A 12230-nucleotide genomic window follows, 5' to 3' on the forward strand; every position below is an offset into this window, starting at 1 on the left:
CTTCCACCCTCGGCTACACTGTGCCGAGGAGGGCTCTCCTCATGGCCGAGGAAGGGCTTTTCCTCCCTACGACCGAGAAGGGATTTTTCCCTTGGGCTGGGCCTCTGGCCCAATATAGTTATCGACATGGGTCTACTGGTCTTTTACCCCCCACAATAACCCCTCAAAATCTTGTTGTCCGACTCCTCGGGCGGAGATGCGGGTTTTGGTGATGTTGGACTTTTGTCTTGGCTCGCCACGTCAGGCCCTCCACTAAAGGCCAGAGCCTTTTCGTTTGCCCAAGGCGCGTTCCCGGCTGTGGGACATTCTTTTAATTTATCCAAGCCGCGTTCCTGTCGCTTCGGTATACGAGGCGTGTTTTAATGAGGGTCCCTTCACGAGACGATATAAATTCACCGGTTGAAGATCACTTTGGAAATTGAGCGAGATTTATTTCACTTGTAATTCCTTTTTGGAGATTTGGGCGAATTGATTGACATCTGGTTTGCCTCCTATATAAGAAGCACGATGGGGGGCCATTCCCTTTATTTGCAAACCCTTTGAGCTTTTCAAATTCCTAACCCCCCAATTGTTCCCAAAGTCCCTATTGCCAGTGTGACTGAGCTTTAGGAGGTGAAATTGTCAAGGCTAAGGTGAGGGTGAAGGAACCACACCCTCTTCAGAAGCCTCGGGTATCTTTGAGATCCAGAATGGCCAAGTCAAGGCAAAGGAGACAAAGACTCAAGACACTTTTTCTTCTCGATAAGGTAAGAAAGGAGCCTCTTCTTCCTTCAGCCAAAATCCGAAGCGGGTGGAGGTCGCACCAGGTTTTTGGTGCGACAGCACTGGGACCTCCATCCGGTGCCGTGTGCCATGCACGTGAGGGCCTAGATTTCCTATCACCAGTACCATACGTGCTTGCTCGATTGCTGCTAGAACGATACTTGCTCGATTGCTGCTAGAGCAGGTATGGGGATTTGGCATCCCTGCTTCTTCCTCTCTTCCATCACTGGTGCCATCTAGACTTGCCTAGTTGCTGCTAGAGTAAGGTTGTGGGCCAGGTGTCTCTGCTTCTTCTTCTCTTCTCTTCCATTGCTGGGGCTATCCAGACTTGTTTAGTTGCTGCTATAGCAAAATTGAAGGATCTATCGTCCCCATGTATTCCCCTTTTTTCTTTTTTTTTTATAGTTAGCTTATGATATAGGCTTGTCTAAGCCTTTTTATGTATATTGTACTATCTCATTATCTGATAAAAGATGATTTTATCACATTTTGTGTATCCTTTCTTTTCTGCAATAATTATTTTGTGAATGAATGTGCTGGTGTCTTTTCTTTCGATCCGTACTTAGAACCGATGCCCTTGTAGGTAAAGAGTTATTACTTTGAACTTATCGAAACCCACAGGCACAACAATGCCGACTTTAAAGAAGTTAACTATACAAGACCAACTAAGATAACAGCCGCACGTTCGGTATTGCGAACGGGGCGACTGCCTAAGGTCGTATAATCTAAAATAAACTGTCCGAGGGGGTCGCTGGGTACTAAGGTTATTTTCCGTTTTCTGATAATATTCGTAACTTTAACTTGCTTTAGGTGTCTAGTCCAAGGACCGAGGCATGACTGTACCTAGTCTAAACACCCAGAAAGGCACCCTTATGTGTTAACTTCCATAAGGTCGGGGGGCTGAGGACCATACGAGACCTCCATTCCGCCTAAGGCTTAGGCCTTTCTTGAGTTGCTAGTTTCCCTATAGGTTTGAGTCTGAGGACCATGCAAGACCTTGGTTCTATCTAGCACTTATACTCTTGGAGTGTCTAGTTTCCCCATAGGTTTGAGTCCGAGAACCATGCAAGACCTTGGTTCTGTTTAGCACTTAGTCTCTTGGAGTGTCCAGTTTCTCCATAGGTTTGAGCCCAAGGACCATGCAAGAAATTGGTTCTGTCTAGCACTTAGGCTCTTGGAGTGTCCAGTTTCCCCATAGGTTTGAGTCCAAGGACCATGCAAAACCTTGGTTCTGTCTAACACTTAGACTCTTGGAGTGTCTAATTTCCTCATAGGTTTGAGTCCGAGGACTATGCAAGACCTTGGTTCTGTCTAGCACTTATACTTTTGGAGTGTCTAGTTTCCCCATAGGTTTGAGTCCGAAGACCATGCAAGACCTTGGTTCTGTCTAGTACTTAGGCTCTTGGAGTGTCTAGTTTCCCCATAGGTTTGAGTCCGAGGACCATGCAAGATCTTGGTTCTGTCTAGCACTTAGACTCTTGGAGTGTCTAGTTTCCCCATAGGTTTGAGTCCGAAGACCATGCTAGACCTTGGCTCTGTCCAGCACTTAGGCTCTTGGAGTGTCTAGTTTCCCTATAGGTTTGAGTTTGAGGATCATGCAAGACATTGGTTCTATCTAGCACTTATGCTCTTGAAGTGTCTAGTTTCCCCATAGGTTTGAGTCCGAGGACCATGCAAGACCTTGGTTCTATCTAGCACTTAGCGAGATTCCGATTTAGCCCTCGGTTCCCCTGTCTGTAAGGGATTTGGCGGACCGGAATATTAGGGGTCTCAAGAGTTAGCCCCTTGACAGGTGCATGGGGGCGCATATCTGACGTCTAAAGCCCCTTAAACTGCGCTATCTAGCGACCCTTCCCTCGTAATGAACATTTCGAAGTGTGACCCAAAACGAAAGTTGAGTTATGATAATGGTAGTGTGTTCCTGGAAATGATAGGAAGGGCTTTCGCGCAACTCGCAGCACTACTAAAATGGTCCTCCCGAGGGACTCTTGTTGATAGTAGCTTGACCGTGACTGACCGTCATATTTCGACAACGCATAAACTCTCCCCACAGACGGCGCCAATTGTAGGGTCACATTTTTCAAGCCAGGCCCAAAATGAATGGAACCTTAGACCTGTGAGCCCGGTACAATGAATTTATAGTGAATGGGCCAAAGAGCTAGGCTTTAGCATATGAACAACAATCATCATGGTACTCTTTAGGAACAGATTGAGGTGGATTGAATTCATCAGAGAGGATTGGTCCTCGCCACGGTCTGAGGAGCCTTTTTTGATGGCTCTGTTGTGCTGGGGGGGTCTCCACCCCGCCCCCTCTATCTCTCTTTACTCCCTTCTTATACTAGTTTCCTTTCTCCTGTATGGGGCCCTTAGGGCAGGCACTTGTCCCATCAGCCCTTCCCTCCAGTTGTTAGGAGTGGTTGTAAGGACAAAGAAGTATGGCCGTGTCAGGCGCAAGGCACTGAATGCGATAATGACAGCTTTTCCTCTAAACACTTTCGTTGTCTTTTCCTATTTTAGTACTTTTCCCGCTCCGTGGAATGATGGAGAGTGTCACTACCGGTGGCAGGTTACTCCTTCCACCCTCGGCTACACTGTGCCGAGGAAGGGCTTTTCCTCCCCGCGACCGATAAGGGATTTTTCCCTTGGGCTGGGCCTCTGGCCCAATATAGTCATCGACATGGGCCTACTGGTCTTTTACCCCCTACAGTAACAAACTAACCAGGGTTTTTTTTTTCAAAATGGAACTCAACTTAACGTGTTTTATTATTATTTTTTTTTAATCAATAAAATCGAGTAGATTCAATGGTCAAATATTTTTCATTGTAATTAATATTTGATTATTTTATTAAACCTAATGTCATCTGATTAATATAATGCCCAGCGTGCTCTACAATTGCTTGACCTGTTATATATCTAAATAAAACCCCCTAGTATTTTGAAGATATTTTTATGGCCAAAATGCAAAATTTATCTTATATATTTTACTATAATTCATTTCAATCTTTTAACTTTATTTTTGTTTATTTCAGTCCTCTAGGTTTCAAGTTTATTTAATTAAGACCTCTCCATCAAATTTTGTTAAATGTGCGGTTAATTGTCCAAATTTGTAATTTTTTTGTCTTCAAATTTTTTTAATTAAAAAATATTTAAATAATGGTTGAAAAATATTTTTCAGAAATTTTTTTTATAAAAAATTTGCTGGAAGTCAACTGAGAGGTATTTATTGAATAAACTTGAAACTTAGAAGATTGAAATGAATTATGGTGAAACTTTGAGGATGAATTTTGCATTTTAGCCTATTTTTGTTATATTTTTTAGTTTTTCCAACTCATATTTTGTTGATATCTTCTATATGTGAGCATATATATTTATTGAGACATATTGTGGATTTTAGGTTTTTTTTTTTTTTGATAGGATGGATTTTAGTTAATTTATCATAAAGTGGATGCTATAAGTTGAAATTCTATCATATTTATAAAAAAATATTGAGATATCGACTTTAAGCCCTTCAGCCTAAGAACGGATCCGTTTGAACTCTTGTACAGTCTTACTAGAACCCACCCTCCTCAAGTAACAAATCTCCCTCATACAATGTGATCAATAACGAATCGAACAGAGCACTGATACATTAATAAGACCCATCTCCGATATCCAACCTCAACCACCACCCTTATTGACTTAGCCTAATCTTCATAAGCAAACTTAACTCCCCTAAGGATTAGGTTCAATATCAAGAGATCTCACCCACGATGATAACAAACAAATCTCCTCAAAAGTAATTGTCCTTTGAGTAGTAACAAACTTTCCTCAACATTAATTGCACCTCACTCACCTTCAATCACATCAAATATGATTGAACTTATCCCTTGATTGAATCCTGAGAAACATCATCTTGAGGCACATCTCATAAATGGACCATAGGAAGTAGCTCTAGCCTCTAGGCATATTTAAAAACTCAGATTTAAGGCGTGATTTACATTTTTTTAAAAAAATTATCATACCTGTATGAAGGGCAAAGCTTGGGTCCAGTGTCTAATTACACTGGACCTATCAAGATGGTGACATGTGTCCACTTTTGATTACATGTCATTATTCCAACAAGTCCAATACACTGGAAGAATTAAACCCAAGTCCGATCCCAATATAGAAACCTAATAGTCCCACTAGCTAGGTATGCAACTCGTCTCCCAAGAATAGAACAATACCATGGATATTTACATCCCCATATACACCACTTTTTTCTTCTTTTTTGAGAAGAAAAAAATATAATAAAAAATCTTCAAGAATAAACTAATGAAATTAATTATTAAATATATCATATGTGAATTTATTAGATCAGATGATGACATTAGGATTCCCCATATACACATTTAGATGAATTAAAATTTTGAAGTTCATTTCATATTTTTGTATTGAGTCATGAGTGACTTGCATTGTTTGGTGTAGAGTACAACTCAAACAAATTCCAGACTAGCAACGACTTTATATAGATATTCCAGCATAAAATATTTTCCATTATTCAACTACATGTGAGGTTAGTATGCTGGAGCAAGATCATTTTAGTTGTAATCATCCACTATCTACAGCCTCAGATTCAACTAAAGATCCATAGGATTGAAGGACAGTTGAGGTTTATAAATAATAAAATGGACTCATAAGAGAGGACTCGTAGTTAGGCTTGACGCAGCAAAGGCCTCTCGGGCCTAATGCACCTAAAGGCATTGGACTGTAATTGGCTCAATCAATGTCTTCTTTAGCTAAAGTCATAAATAAACATTCCATCATTCCATTGGACCACTTTCCATGCTTAGTCATCCTGCAGTGTCAAGAATATAATATTGCAGCGTGTTATATCAAAATCGAACCAAAATTCAACTGCTCTCCTTTTGTTTTATGCTACGTTTGGATTGAGGCGGAAGGAGGAGTAAAGTAGATTTGGCTTAAAATTAACCTATTTTTAGCCAATTCTACTCTACTCTCCTTTTCTCCTCCTCCTTCCCCCCTCAATCCAAATAGACCCTTAAGGTGCAAATTTTCTGAATGGTAAAACTCATTGTACACCATTTTTTTTTTACATAGTTTTACACCCCACCCCCGCGAGGCCCTCCCCCCTTATCCAAAAGCAACTAAAATTCACAATTTTCATTGTAAAATAGTTTGTGTTATAAATACTACTCTTTACCAAACTCTTTCCCTTCCACATGTATATTGTAATCAAAGAGATGATCCATTGTAAATCCCAACCCGTACCCGCTTTGGGTTTTAAAAAAATAAACCCAAACCCGACCCTATTTTTAATTAGACAAGGTAAAATCCGACCCATTAGGGTTGGACCGGACCAGGTATCCGCGAGTAGGGCAAAAATTGTCATCCCTACTCTAGCCATGACAAGTGCAAATAACATTCATATTGATAGTAGTGACCGAAGATATTGTTAATTGAATCTGGGAGAAAAAGATTTGCATCAAATTGCAAATGTTTCAAGCTTTTATCTACAAAGAGAGTGGCTTAAGATGATTTGATCATGTTCAGAGGAGATCTACTAATGCTCCGGTAAGAAAAAGTGAGTTGATCCATGTTGAGGGAAATGAAAAAAAAGTAGAGGAAGATCAAAATTCACAATAGTAAAAGTCTTAGAAAAATAACATGTCAATTACAAAAATAACAAAGAGTATGACTTTATATATAATAAAATGGAGAAAAAGAATACAAGTAGCCAACCCTAACTAATCTATTGAGAATCCATAGCCAACCCCAGAATTTTTGGACTAAGGAAACTACCCAAAAAATTTGTTTGAATGAAACTGCTTCTGAAATCCTAGACCAACATTTACTTTCCCTACTTTTTGACATGCTAGTAATAATGCTATATCACCTAGGTATTACATTATGTTGATAGAAACGACAGATCAAAAAAGGAAATGAAAGATAAAAAAAAAATTAAGCTGTTGATTTCTCCTCTTCTGACACATTCCTAGCTAGCTGTTGCAGGAAGTTCCCGAGCAGCCTCTGATCCAAAAACATACTAGGTATCTGCAAGGAAGAACTATTAAGTAAAGCTTGCACACACAACACCCCACGCCCACACACACACACAAGAGAGAGGGAGAGACCTTTTCCCCAAAGAAAATTTTCGTATTATCAGCTATGGCCTCGACGAATTTAAGCTCAAGATATTGCGGTGTCAGCTTCAACTCGTTTGCTTCAGCTTCCTTCAGTACACTAGATATGTAGAGAGAGCAATATCATTAGCAATTTATATAATACCATATTCATATCTTTTAAACTGAAAAGTGAATAAGCTTTTACCGGTAGAAATATGCATCTGCCAAACTCTTTTCCCGAGCCATGTATATCTGGTTCTCAATTTCTTGCTGCTTCCTGGCACTATCCTTTTCCATCAACTTCTGTTCCATGAGGATCTTACTCACATTTGCAATCTTCTCAGCTTCACTAATAGCCATTTTCTTACTTGTCTCTGCCTTTTTCTCAACCACTCTCTGTTTCTCAATAGCAATTAAGACCTAACAAAGTAACGTAAACATAAAACATAGAATGATGCTTTTTATTAACTTCAAAAGCTTACTATCTAATAAATTATCCAATATGTTTTTCATCGACTGGGTGTGGGTGCAAACACATGCATGTACAAAGTTTGGATATAAGCAAGAAAAAAAAAAAAAAAAGCTTGTAATCTTGAATGCTCATAGGACCAAGCCCAACTGGTTTAAAGGGTAAACTCAATGTGGCCATAATTTGAAATAATAAACATACATTAAAACCACATTTAATTTGTAAAGAATCTGCATATCAAGAATTATATTGTGGTGTATGTCTATTTGCTTTGCTTAACTAACAGAGGAAAACAAAAGAAAGTAAAAGGATCTTCTCTCATATTCAGGAAAAAGAAACTGAACCTTAGTGCGTTCCTCTTCCATCTGTTCAAAATTGCGCCTTATGCTTTCCGGGATGGTTGGCTTTGTAATGCGAACACTCATGATTTCGATACCCGGAGCATAACGTGTGCAGTCACCCTGGAGAGCATCTTTCATCTTTTCGTCAATCTGTGAAAGTTACATGCTTTGTCAATATAGCATGAAATAAATAAATAGAAAAGGATTTGATAACCACTACACTAGTTCATGGCGCCATAATGTTACACAACAATATGAAGTATAGTTGTGTAACATTATAAGGAACTTAATAATGCTGGCAACTTAACACCAACATAGATTCCCGAAATAATCCTTGGAAGTCAACACAGCACTACTAAGTTACGAATGTTCAACTTTAAGTTAAAGATTTCAATATGCTAAACAATCTATCAGATTAAACAACTAAAGCAGAAGAAGAAAAGTACACTACATTTAACAGAACTTGGAAGACTTCCTATACTGTAAAGGTAAATTGGAAGCATCCATACTTGATCAAAAACATCAATGTAGACTTGCTGAAGAGAGTGAGAGCTGCAGAATTTATTGATCTCATGATGAATTTTATCATATATCCATGTATTGTCATACTGCACCCCATAGTTCAGCAGTGTGTCATGCACATAGTCCTTGTGAAGCCGGTTAACAACCTGAAAAGGCATTATAATCAGTGCATATAAGCTGAGCATTTCAAACTTTAGACCACTTGTAAACCATAATGTTGATAAAGAGCAACATCTGCTAGTAGCTGTACCTCTATCTTCTCAAAGTTGATCATGACACCTCCTTTTGTACCACAAGGAATATCCCTCACCTGCAATTATACTCACAGGATAGATTTGAGCATCAGACTGACAAAATGAAATTCCTCAATTTTCATAGCATCGAATTTTACCTGATCTGTCTGAAGGGTTACTTGAACAGGCTCATAATGGGTTATAAAAGGCAGCTTCAGATGAAAACCTGAAAATAAAGTACAAGCAGAAATTTCATAAGTTCTAGGAAAGCAACTACTGAATGAAAATCATAAAAAAAGGACCATAGTCGAACCTGGATCTGTAATCGTCTTTTGAAGGGCTCCGCCTCTCCAATAAACCCCAACATGACCTTCTGGGACTTGGTGCAGAATGGACAAACCATTCCTAATAGTTGATGGTGTTTGATTCATCATCTGTAAAATTTACATTCATGTCAGAGATTTTCAAAATCAAATAAAATGATAATAACACTAATTCCAGCGGCTGAGATTCAGAACAATTCTAGAATTTTAAACAAACTAGCATTTAGTAATCAAATTATATAGTCACTCCAAAAAGAAACACTAATCCACTGTTTTCTTTTTTCAGGTATGCCTCCCCAGCAGCAGCAATTACCAATAAGTAAAGGAATGCTGCAAATCACAGAAACAGGGGACAGGCAGCCAAGAACAACATAACTAGTTTTAATAGTTTTTCGTTTGGTTACTCTTTTGTTCAAAAAACTTATTCAAAGTGGGAACTAAATACATTCCCGTATCTTCAAAGTGGTTCTTTAAAAAGCATGCCCTACAAATTAAATTTTTAAATTTTAGAGTTTTCACATGCATACAAATTTGACATTTTCATAAGCTGCATGTTAACTAAAACTGGTTTTGATTCTAGACAAACTGGATTAACAGTGTCATTTTCAGTTCAGCTTGTATCAAACTAAACAAGCTTTGTAATTTGCCAAACACCCCTAAAAACATTCAGGCAACACAATTACAAATAGAGTAATTTAGAGATAACCCTACAACCCCAAGTGCATACTCAGTGCCACAATTTAAATTCCTTTTATTTTTTATTTTTTTAAATGTTAATAATTAACTGACAATGAGCTTTAGAACCACAGCTTGTAATGCAAGGTGAAATGGACAGAGTAAAAGTACTTTGTCTTACTCTTACTATGTTTTATTTTATGCTCCACCATTCGTAATCAACTACATGTCCCTTTTTCTCCTTATAAAGTAATCAACTTTTAAAATGGGGAAAGAAAAAAAAATTAGATGTATAACATACTGCAATTAGTGGAGCATAAAGTGGAAGACTAAGAAAGGGATAGAGCATTTTTTTTTCTTTTTGCAATGGAACACTGTTGAAGCATTTCTACTAAAAGGTATAAGCTATTATTCACTATGATGCACCTCTATTAGAATCATGTAATGACAATATTGATTCATCTTGAACCTGACTTGCAACAATGCAAGTCCGCACAGAACAAATACTACCATCACCATAAAGGGAAACAAATACTAGAATTAGTCTTGAGTCACATTTTTGCATGCATTCTAAATCACATATTACGTACAAATCCTGAAATACTATTGAAGAAATTGAACTATGATTTAAACTAACAACAACAATAACAACAAATCTTAATCTCAAGTTTTGTGGTAGGCTATGGATTCTCAACATATTAGTTAGCTTTGGCCACATGAATTATTTTCCTCTGTTCTATTCTATATTAAATCATTTTTCTCTATTCTATTTTATAACCTAATAGATGTTCTACAATCACACAATAGTTTGCTTCCCTTTAACTATGATTATAACTAAGATGGAAATTAATCTAAGAAGCATGGCCACTGACATAACATGGTATACAAAAATTCTTGAATATTTATGTTTAATTCTAGATTTCAAACTATAGGACAAAACTTAAGTTAAATACTGTCCTTAAGTTCCTCTCATAAAATTAACCGACTACTTAATCAAAAAATACAATTCCATTTAATGGAAAAAAATTCATATAATTAAATTTTAAGAGAGGAATCTAAAAAACAGCACCTAAATTATGTCATTAAGTCCTGCCCTTCAACTAAATAACATCCATCAAAATCTTTAAAAACATATCTATAATCAAAAGAATTTTTCTTTTTACCAAATTATGTTTTTTCCTCCTCCTGACTTGTCATAGTTTGACATGTATCTGACTATATGTATGTTCACTCTCATAACATGTGAATCCCACCTACAACTATACAAGAACCACACAGTGAGATAGATGATACATGTATCCAAAGAAGAGATTTTGAAGTAAATATGTTTCTTAGCTTAGAAGAATATATGATGAACATCTATTCAATTATTAAACAACAAGAATAGTACCATTGCGAAACAAACACTATTGAAATAAATAAAATCAAAGAGAGATTGCGATGGACTAGTAATGGTGGTGAGGGTGCAGTAAAGAACAAACAGTGATGGTGGAATGTTTATAGTTTGATAATACCATAACGAAGATGGCGATAAAGGATAAGAAGACTATGAGAATAGCAGAGAAACCACTACCACCACCACCGCGGCGGCCTTGAGGAGGCTGTGGAGTTTCGGCTCTCGGTTGATTTGAATCCATAAATGGCTGTTGGTTCTTGCAGTGTCAGTCCGTCAAGCAGGTTAGAATTTGGGGTTTTTTTTCTTTTTTTCTTTTTTTTTTAGCGTGGAACATGAGCAAGGAATTTACGCAGAAGCAAACTATGATTCTAGCATAATGTTTAAAAAAAAAAAAAATGAAGAAGAAGAAGAAGAAGAAGAAAAGAAAGAGGGAGAGAAGAAAGTCAAGAAAGAAAGAAGGATGCTATGACAAGACGCGTTCCTTCATGAATGACGCAAACACTCAAATGTCCTTGGAAAATGTTTGAGTTCCAACTTTTTTTTATAACACAAAAAGTAGGTTATTACGTGGAAGAATTTTATGAGAGTGGCTCCGAGACAAGGCAAAAGGTTCCATACTAGCCTACTAGTAATGAATAATACGAGGTTTTAGGAAATAAAATTGAAAATTTTTTATTAAAAATATTGTAAAAAAAATAAAACTTAGTTAAAATAATACAGTAAAAATTATAAATAATATTAAAAAATACAATGGATCATAAATAATAGTAAAAATAAACTGAATGATAAAATAAACTGACATTTTAATTTGTAACTAATGCACACTTAGTCAACCCCTTGGTGCCTATCTAATTTTTTTTTTTTTTTTTTTGAAACGCCTATCTAATATTTTTTAAATAACACTTTTTGGTCTTTATTTTTAATTATTATTTTATTTATCATTTAATCCTTTAATTACCTTAATTGACGTGAGAATTTTTTTAGAAAAATTTCACATGAGAATTTAATTTGAAAAGTAATAATATTTTGTTAAAATATATATGGTACATAAATTTATTTTTAATTTTTTTATATGTACCGTATTTATTTAATCTTAACCCTTAATTTAGGAAATTACCTTATTTAATTTTTTTTTTTCAATATCTCTTATCTCAAAAAATATCTTTTTTGATTGAAAAGATAAAATCTGTATTAATTAAATGGACAAAAAGTACAAAAAGTAAGATAGGCTCTTGAATGCAACGCAGTGCTACACAAACTAGCCCGGCGGTCGGCGGCGAAGGAGGACAACACTCACCCCCTAAAAACCTAATGTGTCCGCTGGTTAGCCACCAACTTCTGAGAGTCCTACAAAAGGGACGTAGCCCCGTGTTGGAGAAACTGCTGGTCTTATATGATCCACTAA

At 36.9% G+C, this 12230-nt stretch overlaps 1 protein-coding gene across 2 annotated transcripts; it reads right to left on the reverse strand.

The window, feature by feature from the left end:
* Window positions 1-6415: 6415 nt before the first annotated feature.
* On the reverse strand, window positions 6416-11326 carry LOC126718987 (uncharacterized). Of its 2 annotated transcripts, none has more exons than XM_050421453.1 (9): window positions 10944-11326; window positions 8745-8865; window positions 8590-8657; window positions 8449-8508; window positions 8186-8344; window positions 7680-7826; window positions 7072-7286; window positions 6876-6984; window positions 6416-6795 (listed from the first exon to the last, which is right to left on the reverse strand). In XM_050421453.1, exons 1-9 carry the CDS (start codon window positions 11064-11066, stop codon window positions 6703-6705), a joined length of 1095 nt encoding a protein of 364 aa, XP_050277410.1. In that variant the 5' UTR covers window positions 11067-11326; the 3' UTR covers window positions 6416-6702. The 2 variants fall into 2 exon arrangements, with proteins under 2 accessions (XP_050277410.1, XP_050277411.1); XM_050421454.1 differs by lacking the exon at window positions 10944-11326 and adding an exon at window positions 10593-10682.
* Between the last annotated feature and the right edge of the window lie 904 nt (window positions 11327-12230).

The sequence above is a fragment of the Quercus robur genome, chromosome 3 (genome assembly GCF_932294415.1).
Source record: "Quercus robur chromosome 3, dhQueRobu3.1, whole genome shotgun sequence".
Taxonomy (NCBI): domain Eukaryota; kingdom Viridiplantae; phylum Streptophyta; class Magnoliopsida; order Fagales; family Fagaceae; genus Quercus; species Quercus robur.